The sequence below is a fragment of the Schistocerca nitens genome, chromosome 6 (genome assembly GCF_023898315.1).
Source record: "Schistocerca nitens isolate TAMUIC-IGC-003100 chromosome 6, iqSchNite1.1, whole genome shotgun sequence".
NCBI classification, from domain to species: domain Eukaryota; kingdom Metazoa; phylum Arthropoda; class Insecta; order Orthoptera; family Acrididae; genus Schistocerca; species Schistocerca nitens.
The window spans coordinates 580,302,653-580,321,686 of NC_064619.1; the positions used below are offsets into that span (position 1 = coordinate 580,302,653).

At 37.4% G+C, this 19,034-nt stretch overlaps 1 protein-coding gene across 1 annotated transcript in view; it reads left to right on the forward strand.

The window, feature by feature from the left end:
• Positions 1 to 19,034, forward strand: part of LOC126263487 (neural-cadherin-like) — a 118,924-nt gene that overhangs the window by 24,683 nt on the left and 75,207 nt on the right. Inside the window, exons 7-10 of the mRNA XM_049960580.1 lie at positions 3,438 to 3,584; positions 6,686 to 6,877; positions 9,304 to 9,494; positions 14,808 to 14,997. Coding sequence (XP_049816537.1) covers positions 3,438 to 3,584; positions 6,686 to 6,877; positions 9,304 to 9,494; positions 14,808 to 14,997 — 720 coding nt within the window. The remainder of the gene's footprint in view (positions 1 to 3,437; positions 3,585 to 6,685; positions 6,878 to 9,303; positions 9,495 to 14,807; positions 14,998 to 19,034) is intronic.

The window sequence follows — 19,034 nt, forward strand, 5'->3', positions numbered from 1 at the left end:
TTTTCTGCTCATACCACTCCTCCTTCCAGGTCAAGCACTGCCCTCTCCTACCACTTGTCCTCTCCCCTGTCCCCTGCCCACCCACACCCTTGTCATGCAGGCCTTCCCTCTCTTCCCCCACCCTCTGTCTCCCTCTCCCCTTTTTTCAGCCCTCTCCTCTCCCTCTTCACCCTTCTCTCCATTTCCCCTTCTCCAACTTCACCTTTATCTCCATTTCCCCCTCCCCTTCCCCCCCCCCCCCCCACTCAGTTACCCACCTCTCCCTCTACCTACATTTCTTGTTGTACCCTCTGTACTTGTTTTGTCTTCTTGTGCGGCTGCGTAATCATCTGTCAGACCTGCACCTTTCTCCTCCTTGTGTCCCTCCATACCCTTCCCCACCTCCATCAACTTCAGGCAACTACTTTCAGTGACTGACTATCAATAATTAGTCTTGCTGTTGCCATAGTAATGTGTGTTTGGGTGTCTGCATGATTGTGTGTGTGAAAGTATGCTGGAAAAATAGTGCTGTAAAACTAGTGTCAAAGCTGTTTTCTGTTATGTGTTACTTTCCTCCATGCCTCAATCCACTATAATGAGTGATTTCTTTTCCCTCATTTTACATATTTAACACAGCTTGTGATGTTTTGTGGTAAGTAACAACATAACAAAAACAAAAATTTAGTTTCATCAGTGCTGTCCCTGCTGGAGCAAAAAAATTTCACCTTGGTATCATAGTATTAGAAATTTCAGTCCTCAGCACTGGTTCTGTAGTGTGTTGTGTGGTATCTGTCTGTTTTCTGACACTTGGACAAAGCCATTCATCAGAGGAAGAAAGAAAAACTCCCACACAAAACTCACAGATACATGATCAATGTTGTCTCCAGGTGCTGTGGCCCAATTGAGGTGAGTAGTGATCTTATTGTGGATGGGTAGTGGGGGTATAGAAGAGGTGTGGGGCAGAGAGAGGTAGGAAGAGCTGGGTAGGAGTAGAGGAGGATGCTTTAGTGGGAGTGTGCAATGATATGGGAAAGGGGGAGGACAAAATAGTGGGCTGCTCCTACCCATCAAAGGCAAGGCCAACAATGAAGGCAGCCATGTAATGTAGCAACTACATGACATTCTATGTGGGTGTGACCCCTGACAAGCTGTAAAGGAGAGAGAGTTTGCCTTCAGTAACTGCTTTAAAGCCCATACCATTTTGATCCTCCCACCAACACCAGCTTTCTTGAGCTGCACAGGTAGGAACTCTCCCTGCAACATATACTTTGTTCCTGTAACCCACCTGGCATCAGCCTTTGCTGGTCACTGTCCTCAGCCTTCATTAATTCCTGTCCTCCACCTGCCTGTATTCCCTTCCCTGCTCCCACACCAACCCCACACTTGCCTTTTATTCCAACAGCTCATCTAGCAACCCACAACCCACTGTCCTGCTCCCACCACATTCCCACAGACTCCCATACACAGTACTGGAGCATCTACCTCCATCCCAACACTGCCATCTCCCTCTCTTCTGACCCCACACCTGTTCTGCACACTCCCTACCTACATCAGCCAAGATCACTTCTCACCCATGGGGCCACTGGCCTGGAGAAGACAGTTGTTGTGTATGTGTTTTCCATCATCTAATGAAGGACTTCATCCAATACCTAAAAATTAGCAAACAGTCGACTATTTTAAAAGTGCCTGTCTGCTGTTGTACTTCCCTGTGTGATGAGTTGCAAACTCACACAACTAGCTCTTTACCCACATGAAGTGTTGAGTGCTATCTACAAGGGATTTCAAATTGATTCTATATTTGTAGATTTCCAGAAGGCTTTTGAAACTTTACCTCACAAGCGACTTGTAACGAAATATCATGTTTATGGAAGGCAGCCAGTTAAGTGACTGGATTCATGATTTCCTGTCAAAGAGCTCGTAGTTCATAGTAACTAATGGAAAGTTGTCGAGTTAAACAGAAGTGATTCTGGCATTCCCCAAGGTAGTGTTCAAGGGCCTCTGCTGTTCCTTATATATATAAAAAAACAAAGATGATGTGACTTACCGAACGAAAGCGCTGGCAGGTCGATAGACACACAAACACACACACAAAATTCAAGCTTTCGCAACCAACTCTTTTATTTTCCTACGTGGAATGTTTCCCTCTATATTAGGAGACAATCTGAGCAGCTGTCTTTGGTCCTTTGCAGATGATGATATCGCTTATCATCCAGTAAAGTCATCAGAAGATCAAAACCAATTGCAAAATGAATATATCTGTACTGTGTGAAAATTGGCAGGTGACGTAAACTAATCAAAAGTGTGAGGTCAACCACATGAACACTAAAAGGAATCCATTAAACTTTGGTTACACGATTAATCAATAAAATTTTAAGGCTGTAAATTCAACTAAATAGCTAGGAATTACAATTATGAACAACATAAATTGGAAAGAACACACAGAAAATGTTGTGGAGAAGGTGAACTAAAGACTGCATTTTATTTGCAGAATACTTATAACATACAACAGATCTATTAAAGAGACTGCCTATACTATGCTCATCCATCTGCTTTTGGAGTACTGCTGCACAGTGTGGGAGATCCTTGTCAGATAGGGTTAATGGAGTACAATGGGAAAGTTCTAAGAAGGGCAGCATGTTTTTTATAATCAAGAAATAGGGGATAGAGTGTCGTGGATATGATACAGGATTTGGTGTGGACATCATTAAAACAAAATTTCAATCACCAACTTTCTCCTCTGAATGTGAAAATATTTTGTTGATGCCAACTTACATAGGGAGAAATGATTATCATAATAAAATAATGGAAATCAGAGCTTGCACAGAAAGATTTGGGTGTTTGTTTTGTGCGTGCGCTGTTCAAGAGCGGAATAATAGCGAATTATTGTGAAGTTGGTTTGATGAACCCTCTGCCAGTCACTTAAGTGTCATTTGCAGAGTAGCCATTTAGATGCAGATTCTGAGAGGCATTATATACGAGTTTCAGTTAGTGGATGTATATGTCAACAAACTGTCTAAGGCTGGTAAATTGTCTTGCTAATTAGTAATCATATATGGCATAATCATGTGAAAATGAAAGAGTGGTAGCCTCAGTTCCTGTTTAGTAGATTTCTTATAATCCTAGCTGGTACATGAGAAGGTAGAGGGGGAAAAAATGGAGGTTTTGTTGGCAGTGGTAGTTGAACGTTTTCATTGAGTCTCACAATTTAAGGACAGCTATTGAAGGAGTAACAGATTAAAACTGTATACACAATAGTTGTAAGTCATATCTCAAATGTCAGTATTGTGGATGGTAAATGTGACAATGATAGTGGTAAATGAAGGGAGCATTTGTAACTAATTCTGTCTCTTAAGCTGTCATGCAATACCCTCTTTCAGTGTGTTGTTTCCCATAACTAATCATTAGAAAATAGTATTTGTGAATAAATGAAGCAAGCTACTTTATTGTCTAATCCACAGGTGTTTGACCGTGAAGGCGATGATGGAAAATTTGTATCTGTAACAGTAAAGGCAACAGATCAAGGTGAACCTTCACTGGAAGGTGTCTGCTCATTCACAGTTGAAATCACTGATGTTAATGACAATCCACCTTTGTTTGACAGACAGGTAAGTCTTTGTTTACTTTGAATGTGACAGAAAACTACAACAGCAGTAATATGAAAATAACAAATATGTCAGTCTCTCACCATTATCAGCTTTTCGTAGGTTGTAAAGGACAAGCATAATTATTGAGTAATAAATAAATAGTAGTTGTTTCACAGCAGTGATGAAAGAATAGAACACTATGTACAAACATAAAATATTTCACTCTTGTGTGTATATTTGACACTGTCATTCCATATTTCTTTTTTTATCAAATATGGTATCTTTCCGCAGTTTGTACTTTGCACCCTTCCATTCGTAACTTAATAAATAATTTCACAAATGGTTAAACTATTTTTTCATCATCGTCATCATCATCATCATCACCATAATCCTCATCATTATCTAAATTCATGGATTAGGTTTGAGGAACCTGTTCCAGCTTGTGTGTCTTAGCTCCAACACTTCCCAGGGTGATATACATCCCTTACCCCTTTGGATATATATTGAAAAAAATTTTTAGGATATATGTCTTGTTGCATTCTGTTTACATGTTGCTTCCGTTTCTGCTTATGTGTGTCAATTTTTTCTGCCATTGCAAATATTTTAAGCTCATTTCTAATATCTTCATTTCTTAGTCTATCTCCTAGTTTACATCCTTTAACTGACCTGATTTCTGGCATCAGTAATCAATTTATGTCTTCTTTGTTTGCTATGAAGCCTTAGATTTGTAAAGTAGCATTAGAACAGCTAGTGTTTTATAGAATTTCAACCATATTTCTTTAGTTATCTTTTTGTTTAATGTTCTTTTATTGTTCCACAGATACCCCGAAATTTTGTTGTTTTATTATTCCTATCTTTGTCATAATCGAAAGAAACGTTGCTACCTAGGTAGTTAAAATGACCTAGTCACTTGAAGATTTTATTTTCTATCACTATTTTTGAGTGCACCTCTTGTTTCCCTCAGAACTCTATTACTTTTGTCATTGTACTGATATTTTGCAATTATCTCTTAGGCCAGTTTGGTTTAATTTAAAAATATTTCTTTGCTATTCTTCCTCTGAAGTGGTTGTTATAGTCTGGTCATCAGTATACATTAATGTTTTTATGTAATGGTCACATCTAGTTTTATTCCTATGTTATTATTTGATTCCTCGTTCTGTTTTTAATCACCTGAATTATATACAGAGTGAGAAAGGCTGCAATTTTTTATCTTCTTGGATAGTTAAAACATAGGTCTTACTTATTTTGTTCTCTGTTTTAATTACAGATTTAGTTTCATTGTATAGGCTTCTTATGGCCCATATCAAGTGTCATGCAATTCCAATTTTTTTTTAAATGTGGACTGGAGTTTAGTTGTGTTAATGCATTGGTATAGTCAGTAAAAGCTATGTGTGTCTTATTATTAAATTCTCTTGTTTTATTTATCACCTTCAAAGCAAATATATTGTCAGTTGTTGCGCATCCAAATCTACTTCCATTCTGGTCCTCAGTTAAAATTGTTTTGGCTATTGATCTTAACCTTAGAGTTAAAATTCCTGCATGCACATTGTATCCAATTGTTAAAACACTTATTCCCCTATAACTGTTAGTTTTTTCAATCTCATTTTTTAAAAAACTGAGTACACAACAGTTGTTGACCAGATGTGTGGTATTCTCGCTTTTCACCAGCATAAATTTAGAAAATATAAAAAACTTAGAAAGAGATTTTCACTTGGCAGCAGAGTGTGCGCTGATATGAAACTTCCTGGCAGATTAAAACTGTGTGCCCAACCGAGACTCGAACTCGGGACCTTTGCCTTTCGCGGGCAAGTGCTCTACCATCTGAGCTACCGAAGCACGACTCACGCCCAGTCCTCACAGCTTTACTTCTGCCAGTATCTTGTCTCCTACCTTCCAAACTCTACAGAAGCTCTCCTGCGAACCTTGCAGAACTAGCACTCCTGAAAGAAAGGATACTGCGGAGACATGTTTGGAAGGTAGGAGGCGAGATACTGGCAGAAGTAAAGCTGTGAGGACTGGGCGTGAGTCGTGCTTCGGTAGCTCAGATGGTGGAGCACTTGCCCGCGAAAGGCAAAGGTCCCGAGTTCGAGTCTTGGTCAGGCACACAGTTTTAATCTGCCAGGAAGTTTTATAAAAAACTTAGTTTGTGCAGAATTCTGCCATATTTTATCTTATGTTACTTTTTGTCATGAGCTGGAATATTTTCTACATGCATGGAAATTCTGGTACAATGTTCAGACTTGACCATGTGTAAATAAGCTAACTGGTACAAGGCCCAAACTTGACCATCTGTAAATAAGGTAAACGGTTTTGCAGCAAACAAGTTTTCCTTTCATCTTATAGAACAATGTGTTACAAAGCTTAAAACAAATTAAAATGGTCTTCTTGGACAATGTACTCAAAACTGATGTTTAATTTACTGTAGAAATCTGAGCTAATGTCACCTCAGGGATCTTGGTACTTTTGCACTTATATGTTAACATGTTAATTCTTCAGTGGTATTTGTGATTAAACCTTTTATTAGAAACATACTGCCTAACTGAAGCACAGTACAAGAAATAAAAATGGACCCCTTTAGAGACTTGTTTTGTGTGGTAGTTTGCCGTAATACAGTATTTTACACGTGCTCTACATTTAATAATTTCTCTTTCCCTCAAAATTTGTCACACAGACAGAACAGTATGTCTCCTATAGTTATATGTCTTTCTTGTTTCATATTTAAATGCAGATTATGTAACAATTAAATTATTTACTGAAAATAGGGAATGAACAAAAGCTTTAAGATGAATTTAATGCATCCCACAAAAGTTTTATTGTGTCTGATAAAACAAAAATTTCTTTCTGTCTGTTTTTATGAAAGTACATGATAATAAGTGAAAGTGCATCCCTTATACATGTTAGCATACATGTTAACATATCAGATGCTAACACATGAGGAGCCTGCATGACAATCCAATGCAAATGCGTGAACTTATTGGGGGCCTGAAGGAAGTGCCTGCCTGTATGATCAGTGGAAAGTTAACAATGTTGGTTTTGGTTGAAGTGTGATTCATTAACCAGAGAAAAAAATCAATATAATTATCCACATACCCGTAATGCAATATATTTCCTTCTTTCCACAGAAATACATTGAAAATGTCAAGCAGGATGCAAGCATTGGTACCAACATTTTGCGTGTCTCAGCTTCTGATGAAGATGCTGACAATAATGGCGCTATTGTTTATTCCCTGAGTGCTCCATATAACCCATCAGACTTGGAATATTTTGAGATTCAACAAGAGTCTGGCTGGATTGTTCTGAGGAAGCCTTTGGATGTAAGTATTTGAGTGCAAATGCGTGACCAGGCTGCTCTTTTCTCCAATTTTCATAATGTAAGTGTGAATGGATGGTGTTGTTGATATTTACATACAAATTTGCAAGCATGTCTTTGGATTACATACTGCTTTTGTTTTACAACTGTTTTCTTATTATTCAGAATATAACTCGTCTTTCATCAGGGTTTAATTTGGAAGGAATAGGTCTGGTGACTGTTGCTAAATACTTTTACACTGATGGGACATTAAAGTCTAATCTTCAATTCTCTTCTACTATCGGGAGAGTCAATTTCAAGTTCTCCTTTTAAGCACAGACATATTTAACTTCATAAGTAAAATCCAAACATAAAATTAATGCGATCAAATTAAGCCCTGATTTCCATATGATAATGACATTAAGCAGCATTTGAGAGGACAAGGAATACGATGTGCACGGCAGATAAGGTGATACTAAGATATTGCTGTATTTCAGTACCTTTATTGTGCCTTGACATGTTTCAAATAAGCCTATTCTGTCTCACACTTTACATTTCTATCTTTAGCTTCTTGAGTAAAATTCTTGATTTGTTCACACTTTACTTTAAGTTGCTGAGAAACATAAATACTCACTGTATACAATAAGTTTCATTTGTACGGCACTTTTTATTGTATATTGTATTTCACTGTTCTTTGAAATTAGTATGGTATGTGAACGTATACACACACTGTATATCCAAATGCACTGTTGTGAGTCCTTACATAACTTTTTTTTTTTTTTTTGCAAATAGCTCAAAGTTTAATTTCCTTGGATATACTTTGACGTATATTGTTCATCACCAGATTATATATTTTTGTTTTTCTGACCGCGAGGTTTTTAAATATTTTTTGAATTTTTCTAGGTTTGGAAGAGATGCGATTTTGCTGCATATGCAGTGGACTGATAGCTTTTTGTGATGAGAACTGTATCTCTGGTGTCTGAATGTAAATCTAAGTCACTAATTTTTGAACTACTTTTCAGAGAAGTGGAAAGATTTTTGAGAGCTGAATCATCGATTTTGCTGACACAGAATATATTTTTTCTTGATATTTTTTTGTCTCCTTTTTCAGGAGATGACCTAATAGAGTTTAGAACAAGTATGGTATTTTGCCAAACTGAGTGCATCAGAGCTAATTTTTAATTTTTGTTTTAAACCTTCTGCTGAGGTTTACTCTGATGCTACTCAGTTGTTATCAGATTTGTGACTTTTTCCTTCTGTGTATGGGGCAGCGTACCAAAAAGTCGTCCACATTTTTTACGATGTAGACTACATACCCCCATTTTTAACAACCACCCTCATCCCACACTTTTTAAAAGTACATTATTTTACGCATGTGGATTGCTTGCTTTAAAATATTGTTTATAATTTTCAAATTCTTTTTTTATTTTGTTGATTGCACCATTTCTGTTCATCGGAATTGAACTTCAACAAGGGATGTTTTCCAGTAAGTAGGTGACTACATTCCAACAGATACATATATTAAAAAATAAAGAAGAACCATACATATCATGGTTCATTAGTATTATAATAAGTAGAATAGAAAAAATACTGTTAAGCTTAATATTGTCCCTAAATGAGAGCACTCTGAAAGTAATGCTGGTACAGTTACAGAGAATTAGTAAATTTTCTAAACATCATTTATTCTGGAAGTGACTCATTCTTTATAAAAAAAAATTAATTGAAAATGAATTAAATTTCTTTGCTGAATAAAGTCATTCTGATCCGTGAAAATCATGTGGAATGAGATTTCATTTATTTAAATCTTTATTTGTTTGAGGTAGGTTAATGATGGTTTTACAGTATTTCTTTGTTTCATGTTTTATTTTATAATTAGTTCCTTTCTTTTTTTGAATTGAAAGTTGTGCTTGTTATCTCCCCTTTGACCTGACAGCACATCTTTTCATGCCACTGTAGCGAGAAAAATATCGTCTGCGTGTCCGCGCCTCAGACAGGGGCATTCCTCCCTCCTATGCAGATGTGGACGTTGAATTAGACGTCGTAGACAGGAACAATAAGCCTCCTCTGTGGGACGTGGGTGTATACGGCCCCATTCACATCAAAGAAAATGTCACAGTTGGTACAGTAGTGACATCGGTAAAGGCCAGGTTTGTATTTAACAGGTCTCTTTATTGTCTAAGCTTATTCACCAGAGAAGAACAAGCATCTTCATAGCAACTGCCGTTTGTGGAAATGGGAACATGCTACTGATTTTGTTTTTTGAAGTAATCTCTTTTTTGACAGTAGTACATCGTTGGACTAATTCAGTTGCTAAGGAGATTCCACAGCTGGAGTTGGCCCGACTGTGCGTGCCCCATACATCCTCATTTCTCGATTTAGATAGTCAGTAAGAACTAATATGACTAACGGCGTGATTTTTCTTGTTTTTCCACTGAACATTTTTTAATATAGCGAGAGACATACAAGTTGGAGGCCATGGCTCAAGATAAAGGATACCCTCCCTTGTCCCGAACCGTCGAAGTCCAAATAGATGTTGTGGACCGTGCAAACAATCCTCCAGTGTGGGACCATGTTCAGTATGGGCCCATCTACATTAAAGAAAACATGCCAGTTGGTGCAAAAGTGTTGTCCGTTAAAGCCAGGTCTGTCACCCGATTCAGTGTTGGTTGCTCCGTGGGGCACGCCTAATCCATGCACGGCACTGGGAGAAATATTTTGCACGTTTGCTCCCGTAAATGTTAATGCACGTCCAGTTATACTTGGTGTGTGTTTGTTGTTTTTTTGTGTCCGTCTTCTAGATATAAAATACAAAGCTTATAAGGAAAATGTCTTGGAATCCTTCCAGTCAAATGAAAATCTGTAGGTATATGTTGTAGAACAGCATGTTTACCAGCAGATATTAGGTTTCACTGTTATAGCTATTGAAACAATAGAATCGTGCTATGTTTTTTCTGCTTCTTAATTTTTTTTTCTTATTAATCTTCAGATGATAAGATATGCATATCTATCTAAATTGTAGAATTTTGTTATTAATTCATTTGACTGCAATGATTGCCATCTGCATCTGGGATGAGAAATTTCATTTACTGCCTTTAGTGCAAATTGTAGTCACAAAGAGAAATGTGAGCTTTGCATTTGGTTTTTGGAGATATCATATTGGTCACCCATTTGAGAGCTGTTGTGTTTTGCTTTATGCTAAATGATTGAAACATTCAGTTTCCTAATGACGGCAATATCATCCCTTCAATTTTTTAATATGGCTCCTGTGAACTACGCAATTATTTTTTTTTTTTTAATGAAATCTTGGAGATGCTGCGCAAAAGTGATGTAGCAGCTTACCCTTTGGCATCTTTACATGAATCAACAAGACTTCACACAAAGATTACTGCATAAAAGTAGTAGATGTATGTGCTGATTTAATGAAGTAAACCTGAGAAAGAGCAGTATTTTTGATCAGATAGCATTTAAGGGGATACGGAATCACCTATCCCCGCAATGTTAATATATGCCTACTATAGGGAACATTTTCTCACAAACTACTGGAGACAGAGAGGTAAAAATTTTACTGTATGTGCATTCATATGTTACAACAATACTGAAACAACAGTTTATTGTCAAAGTATTTTCTTACAGAGATATTGTACATTTATTTTTAAGTAAATTTTTTTCATCGCTTTTTACTAGACTATCACCCCTAAGTCTTTTGTAAATCAAGTAATTAAAAAATCGTTGTTTCAGTATGTAATAGGGACCTATGTCACTACGTCATAAAAATTTCAGACTTCTAGGTTGACCAGTACCTGAGATAATGTTCCTAGATGAAGTAAAAAGTAAACTTACGGGAAACGGAGAAAGAAGATTAAAACATTCCTGATCCGTAGCTAATACCCCCTTCACAGTCTTCATAATCATCTTCAAGTCTTCTTTTGGCACCCCTCTGCACCTGTCTTGCTTTTTTCACTAATGTCTTGATTATATTATCAGCATGCCTTAGTCTGTGCTGATCTAAAAAGAACATAGCACGTACCGTACGGGAACCAACACACATACCCAACTTTTGAAGGACCTGGCATTTAGTTATATTTCCAAGATTGAAGGTTGCCACAGCATCATACACACCAAAATGTAGTGTATTAATTCCGACAAACACTGTTTTTGGGAGACGATGCCATATCACACTATTCAAGCACTCGTTGGGGTTCTGCGTTTTTCCGTGAAGACATTTCATCAGAAGACTTCTGTCAGCCAGATCTCTGAAAATGGGCTTTATTTCTGCCATGATGGCTGATGGTAGACTGGTGGTGAATGTATTTCTCTCCTGTTGTTAGTCCCCTATTGTATTTACACCAGCTGTTTTCACCTTTGGGGCACAAACCATGTTGTGGATGCTCATCCGTGGATGCGGTGTGGAAATATAAAGCCCATATAGCTCTCCTCATTTCTTCAAGATTGCCTGTATTTTGCCTGATTGCAAGGCCATAGCAGTTCTGAATGTGGTCTATTATGGAATCAGTCAATCTTCCTCTGCCATCCAAGGTTTTCCCATCATCTAGTTTTTTCCCTTTCATAACTGATTTTAACCTTCTCAGCCTGGCACCCATTCTCTTCTGCACATGTCCTATACATTCAAGTTTGCTTATATTTACACTGTTCCCATATGGTTTGCTTTCCAAAACTTCTTTGAATGCTTTAGAGTCACCATCTCTCAGATATTTGACATAGCGAACATTATACCACTGTGAAGAGCGATGAAAAATTTTCTTCACCCCAGCAACCTCCATGCCACCACTACTACCATAATAATTAGCAATACAGTCATCACTGTGTTCATTTTTCAGCCTGCCTGTGCACCTACAGTATTTAGACATTATTGCAACATCAATAACCTTGCCAGTATCAACACTAGTTGCTGTTACAACACCATTGTTGGAGGTGTGGCCCCTTTTCTGCCACGTGCCATCAAACGCCACTGTGAGGTCACGACTGCCGTCATTTTCTTCCACTGCTTCTTCCACAGCAACCTGCATTGACTTCTGTGCTACATCTTCAACTGCAGATCCTAGTACATAATTGTAAGCTTCAAACTTTGAAGGTGCACTTGGAAGATTTAGAACACCACATAGCATATCACCAGCTGCTTTGCCCTTACCAATTGCTCGCAATCCATAAACTAACCTAATATTTACACTATAAAGTTCAGTTTTCTTGTATCCATTATTTACAGTTACTGAAACTGAACTTGGAAACTTACAGCTGTATTTACAAACACTGCATATTAAATTAAACTGGGCAGCCAGGCCTACATGGGATTCTACTTTCAGAGAAACGTTTCCATGACATTTTTTGCAGCACAAACTGTTTTCAAGAGCTTCACACAATATATTCGTATCAATGAGTTCAAAAACTTCATTCCCTCTATCAAGTAAATTATATTTCTCTTCCAAATCTCTTCGTTTTTTATGAGAAGCACTGTTTTCATTTGGTGTAAGTTCGTTCGGCAAATCAGTAATAAGTGGATTCACATTTTCCAACAGTGATGATGATGAACTGCTTTGCTTTGCTAATGAATCATTATTTCTTTTCTTTTGCCAGTTCACACGCTTTTTAAATACTTTTGCTTTAGCTCTAGGCATTTTCACTGCGAAAAATGAAGCACTAAATACGAAATAACTCAACAACAACTACTTTCTTATATCACACTGTTTACAAAACAGTCCCGCCACAAAGTCAAAGAGTAACTTGAGGAAACCAGAGAGAAACATTTTCGGGCAACTAGTGTATAAATAGTCGCTGGAAACCGGGATATTTGAATTCATGTCACTTTAAAGGTACTGCCAAAAAGTTCATGGTCAGCCACGAGAGACGTGTATAACTAAAGCGCAATACCCGATCTCACAAATATATAAAAATAAAATAGTTATAATTGTAGTAGAGCTATGTATGATACGTCATTTTAAAGAGGAAACATGGCAGAATATAATACGCCAATAAAAAAAAATTCGATTTTTTAACCCAAAATCCGATTCCGTATCCCCTTAAATGTGAGAAACAGTGGTTTTTATGGTTCTAACATCAGTTAAATTACCAGCACATATTATCATGTGTTTCTCAAAGAATAGAATTTTCTCACTATCCTATAAATGTTAAAGAGCCTTTCCTTACAAAATATATTTTTTTAAATGATAGCAGACATAATGTATTTGTCAATATTTAGAGCAACGTCATAGATTGAGTACTATAACTCACCCACTGTCAAGCTGAATCTGGTATTCTGTGACTTGCCACTTGCATGAAAGAAATCATTGTATCCAAACTAGCCTGAACGGTCAAATCTTACCTTCAGCATTCTTTTCAAAGCCTTCCAAAGAGGAGAAAAAGAGGAATTAAATGCATTATGAAAGAAATGCAATGAGGATAATAAGAATTAGAGGAAAGTGAGATTTATAGGATAAACATAGTTTCATGGAATCAAATGAGTTTGATCCTTCTTTTGGCAATATAACTTTCAGCAGATCTGAAAACATGTACTCGCAACATTAACTTCATCTCCAGAAGTTGAACGATTTTGTGAGATTTTTCATCACAACAGGTTATCTAATGCACAGAATGTCTTTCAGTTTAAATAAGCCTTTAAATTTACATTCTGCCTGTATAATGAAAAATGCTATTTCTCTCATGCATTTCTCTGCAAATTTAAACTGACTAACAATAAATCAAAACTGTTTTCTTGTTGTGTTTTTATATTTGGCCAATATGATATTTCCTGGATGAAAAATTATTCTTTTATTAAAATATTCTCCTTAGTTATCTAAAATTTTTGTTTCATATTATTTTCCTAAATGCACCAGTCACACTTTCTGCATTTTCTAAAGGCTAATGCATCACACTTGGAAGCACAATTATGAACTCACTTCTAATCATTATATTTGGGGAAGTGTATTTTGGGATGGATCAGGGAGTTAAGAAAAGTTATGTTGTATTTCATTTTAGTGTAGGTTTTAATGCAGTTGTTTGGCTCAGTAAAACCTTTTTGATTTTTATTTCACAAGCACACACACTTTGCACATAAAATACATGGGTGGTGGTGATTAGCCTCTAGGGCACTAATCTACAAAATTGAATTCAATTTTACCCTATTAATCAAAAACTGGTAGGTGGCACAAAACTAAAATCAGGGATCCAGGAACATATGGGGATATACTACCATAATGGTGCAGCAAAATGATGGCTTTATCTGAAAGCATGAACCAGTTAAGTTACATAAAAAGCTTTTGTGTGGAAATGCCTAGATAGTTATTACAGATAATGTGTAAGCTGCAAGTGTAGTTTATTGATTTGCTACAAATTATGAATACAGGTAACATCAATAACAAAGCAGTTTTTGACAAAATGATTGAAAATATAATTAATAAACAGTTTTAGAAAATCATGTAGCATGACTTCAGTTCAAATTTTTATAGTAACTTTTTGTTTTCATTGTTGTAACAATTGTGTTTGCTCAGAAGCAGTTGGAATAATAAAATATGAAAAGCCTTTTGATTTTCATTTGCATGTGAGCCTTTCCTAATGTTATGAGAAATGAAAAGAAATAGCAGTATAGTAATAGTAATCTTACTCTAGGTATGTAAAGAGGTTTTATGAGCCTTGTTGCTTTAGAAATGTGATCAGTTTTAAAATTCAGTATTTAACACTGAAAATTTACTATTAGTTTACATGAACAAACCTGACTGTCACTTCCACTGATCACTCTAACAGCGACTTCAGGATATATGCTTTGCAGAAATCATTACATAAACAGTTTTGGAAGAACATGTGAATGTACATATTGAGCACTTAAATAAGATAAAAGTTATATAGAGTACTAGACTGACTGTTGTATCAATAAAATGAAACTGGAAAATTAATTGCTGCCGATGCTTTTCAATGTTAATAAAATTTTGTGTGTGTTCATACAGCTCAGGCATAGATGGAAATCCAACTGTATTCTATCGTTTAATGCCTGGATCTACAGCTCAAACAAATAAGTATCATACGTTCTACCTACAGCAAAGAACTGATAATGGATTTACTTGGGCAGATATAAAAGTAAATCATCCACTTGATTATGAATCAATTAAGGAGTACAATCTCACCATAAGAGTTGAGGTAAATAAAAATAATTTATTTCCAGTGAGAAATGTTGGATAAAGTATTAATTCCATGCGCAAGAATTATTCTCTTAAGAATTTGTTGGTGATATCATAATGAGTTTCTGTAAGTGATGGCTTTACAATATTACGAAGCTTGTACTGCAAAATATTTAAGAGACTTGGAAGTTAACAATTGAGAAGTTATGTTTTGCTACATCTTCCTTACATGAGAGTCTAGCTGACTTTTTCGTGTACCATTCAAGTTATTTATTTCTTTGTTTGTCAATCTATTGTGCTCCATGTAGTTCAGTGAAGAAACTTCGACTTTTGAAAGCTAGTGAGATGAGTAACTTTTGTCTGTGCTCACTGATGAGTTGTTCTTCTGTAAAAACAACATTTTTTTTTCAAATAATGTTGAAAATGAGAGGTGGTGATGCCTAAATTTGAATTACAGTTTCCATTTTTTTTTATCTTAATGTGCTGTAAATGATTTCTTTCATCAAGTTTTATATATGTCGTGTTTCCGGTATGTATGGTATTTGTATTTTTGTTCTTGGTCACTTTTCTTAATCATTGAGGATTATGGAATAAAGTTAGGAGTGTCCGTAGAAGTGGTAGATTGCAGTTACTGTCATGTTTGTTCGTGTTATGTTTGTCCTAAACAACATGAGGTGTAAGACCAATCATTTTATTTTTATTGTTTTATAATTACTACTTCATATCTAAAAATTCATCTGTTGAGTAAAGGAGCTGTTATTCAGAAATTCTTTTAATTTGTTTTTAAATGTTGCTTGGATATCTATCTGACTTGTAAAGATATTTGGTAAATGACCGAGGACTTCTGTGGTAGCATAATTAACACTTTTCTGTGCCAAAGTCAGATTTAACTAGAATAGTGTATCTTCTAATGCTGTAGATACTGCTAACATCTCTAATTCCTTAAATAAATGTCTGCAAGGTGATCTTGGGTGGGCTCCAGCTATTATTAGCTTTTTACAATGAATACTTTTTCTCTTAATGATGAATTACCTCCAAAATATGATGCCATATCAAAGTAGTGAAAGAAGTAGGCATAGTAGGCTAATTTATTGATATGTGTATAACCAAAATTTGCAATAACCCTAACAGCACAAGTAGCTGAACTCAAATGTTTCAGAAGATCATCAATGTGTTTCTTCCAGTTCAATTTCTCATCAATGCACAGACTTCCATTCTCTGTCTATACTTATCAATGGTGTTATGCCATTTACTGTACAGAACTGTATATACTGTGTTTTGTCAAAATTTAGTGAGAGTCCATTTGCAGAGAACGACTTAATAATTTTCTGAAAACATTATTTACAATTTCCTCAGCTAATTCTTGTTTGTTGGTTGTGATTATTACAGTTATATCACCAGCAAAAAGAACTAGCTTTGCATCTTCATGACTATAGGTTCGCAAGTCATTAATATATGTTAAGAACAACAATACAGGGCCCAAGACAAAACCCTTTGGGACTCCGTTCTTGATACTGTAGGCGACTTGCCTACAACAAATAATTGCATAGCCGTCCGGTATCATGAGTTAACGAAAACATATTTATTTGTGAAAACTCACAATGAGAAGAAACTAGAAAAAACAACAGAGAAGTAACAAAAACTAGGAGATCCTTTAGTCTTATGGCAAAGATAAAAAACAAAACATGACCAAAAAAACTCTCGCACACTTTTGATATCACTTTGCACCAGACATGAAAAATATCACTGCCACACAGCTCCCCCCCCCCCCCACCCCCACCCCCCTAAAGTGCGGAGCCCCAGGGATATCTTGATACTTGAATTTTATTCGACGTCCAGCTCTGGTGTGCGTCGGGTGTCTCAGGGGCGGTGACGTTGTTGTTTGTGGTGGTGATTCACCTGTCTCGGACGATGTACTGAGCGGTGTTTTGGTATGCTCTGCGTCCATCGTGTGTTGATGCACAGGCGTGGTGTCAGAGGTCGGAGAGGGTAAAACCCATGCTGGCTTGACACGTTCAATCGATACCTTTGTCGGAACACCATTGTACATTATGTCCACGGTATGCTTATTTCTACTCAGCACCTGAAATGGGCCCGTATATGGTGGTTGTAAAGGCGATTTGACTGAGTCTGTTCGCAACATTACGTGAGAGCAATTGTACAAGTCTTTGTGTACAAACACCTTACGGTTACCATGGCGAGAAGGTGGCGGGCAACGTATATTTGTGCAGTGACGTTTTAGCTGCTGCACCCAGTGTGTGAGGCCCTCTGATCCAGGTAGTAAGATTGGTACTAAATAATCTGCAGGAATCCGTAGCGGCTCGCCGTAAACCATCTCGGCAACTGATGCACCAATATCGGGTTTTTGAGCTGTCCGCAGGCCTAACAACACTAATGGTAATGCTTCCGTCCATCTCTCTTGATGACACATCAATGCTGCTTTGAGTGTTCTGTGCCATCGTTCGACCATACCATTACTGGCAGGTTGATAGGCAGTCGTGTGGTGGCGTTGGAAACCGCACATTTTGGATAGCTCGAGGAACAACGTAGATTCGAACTGACGTCCTTGGTCAGTTGTGACATGAAGGGGGCATCCAAAACGGGCAACCCACGTACACAGAAACGTCTTAGCAGTAGTTTCGGCTGAAATATCGACTATTGGAGTTGCTTCTGCCCATCTTGTGCACCTACCCATGGCCGTAAACAAATGTCTGTAACCCTCTGACTGTGGGAGAGGTCCAACCAGGTCCACATGAACGTGTGCGAATCTAGCAGAGGTACCTTGAAAATCTCCAATATCAGCACGCACTTGTCGTCCTACTTTACTCTGTTGACAAGGAATGCAGGAATGTACCCAAAGGTGTGCATCTCTTTTCATAGAAGAATATAATAGAGGGAAACATTCCATGCGGGAAAAATATATGAAAATGTCTGCTTGTGTCTGTGTATGTGCGGATGGATATGTGTGTGTGTGCGCGAGTGTATACCTGTCCTTTTTTCCCCCTAAGGTAAGCCTTTCCGCTCCCAGGATTGGAATGACTCCTTACCCTCTCCCTTAAAACCCACAACCTTTCATCTTTCCCTCTCCTTCCCCCTTTCCCGACGAAGCAACCATTGTTTGCGAAAGCTTGAATTTTGTGTGTATGTATGTGTTTGCTTGTGTATCTATCGACCTGCCAGCACTTTCGTATGGTAAGTCACATCATCTTTGTTTTAGATATATCTTTTCATAGAAGGCCACACATAGCGGTCTGTCAGCAGCTTTATTGTAGCGTTGGCTCCTGGGTGCGATAGTGTGTGGATACTGTCGAATGCCGTCTTGCGCAGTATTTCTGAAATGAATGGTCTTGGTCTGCCTTGAGAAAAGTCACACCACAGTTTCCGCTTGGAGTTAGGCACCAGAATTTGCTCGAACTTCAGACCTGTAGACGGGTCATTTAACAGCTGTCGTAGCTCTGCATCCTTGGTCTGTTCCACTGCAAGTTTATCATAGTCTATAATTTCTGAAATCCCGCAAATACGTGAAAAATAGTCAGCCACTAAATTTTCTGCGCCTCTTAATGGCGTATATCTGTCGTGAACTGACTTATGAACTCAATATAACGGAACTGTCTTGGTGAGCATTTATCACTGGTGTTTTTAAAAGCCGATGTTATGGGTTTGTGGTCTGTAAACAGAGTCACTGGTCTAGCCTCTATTTGTGGGCAGAAGTATCGAATTGCTTCATAGATCGCGAACAATTCTCTGTCATACACACTCCACTTCTGTTGTGCAGCCTGTAACTTTTTAGAGAAAAACCGTAGTGAACTGGGTGAGCGAGCAACACTGCTTTGCTGAGGCTTGCTTGAAGATCACTAAATGCTTTGTCCCTTTCTTCTGTCCACTTAACTATTCATTGACCTTTGGCGTCGTGTCCCTTGAGTGCATCAGACATGAAAAATATCACTGCCACAATACTTCTCCAGTTAGTGGATTGTGCTGATTTTTGCAGACTTTATGTATTGTTAATTTCAACCTTCTGCAGTCTTCCAGTTAAATATGAATGAAACCATTTGT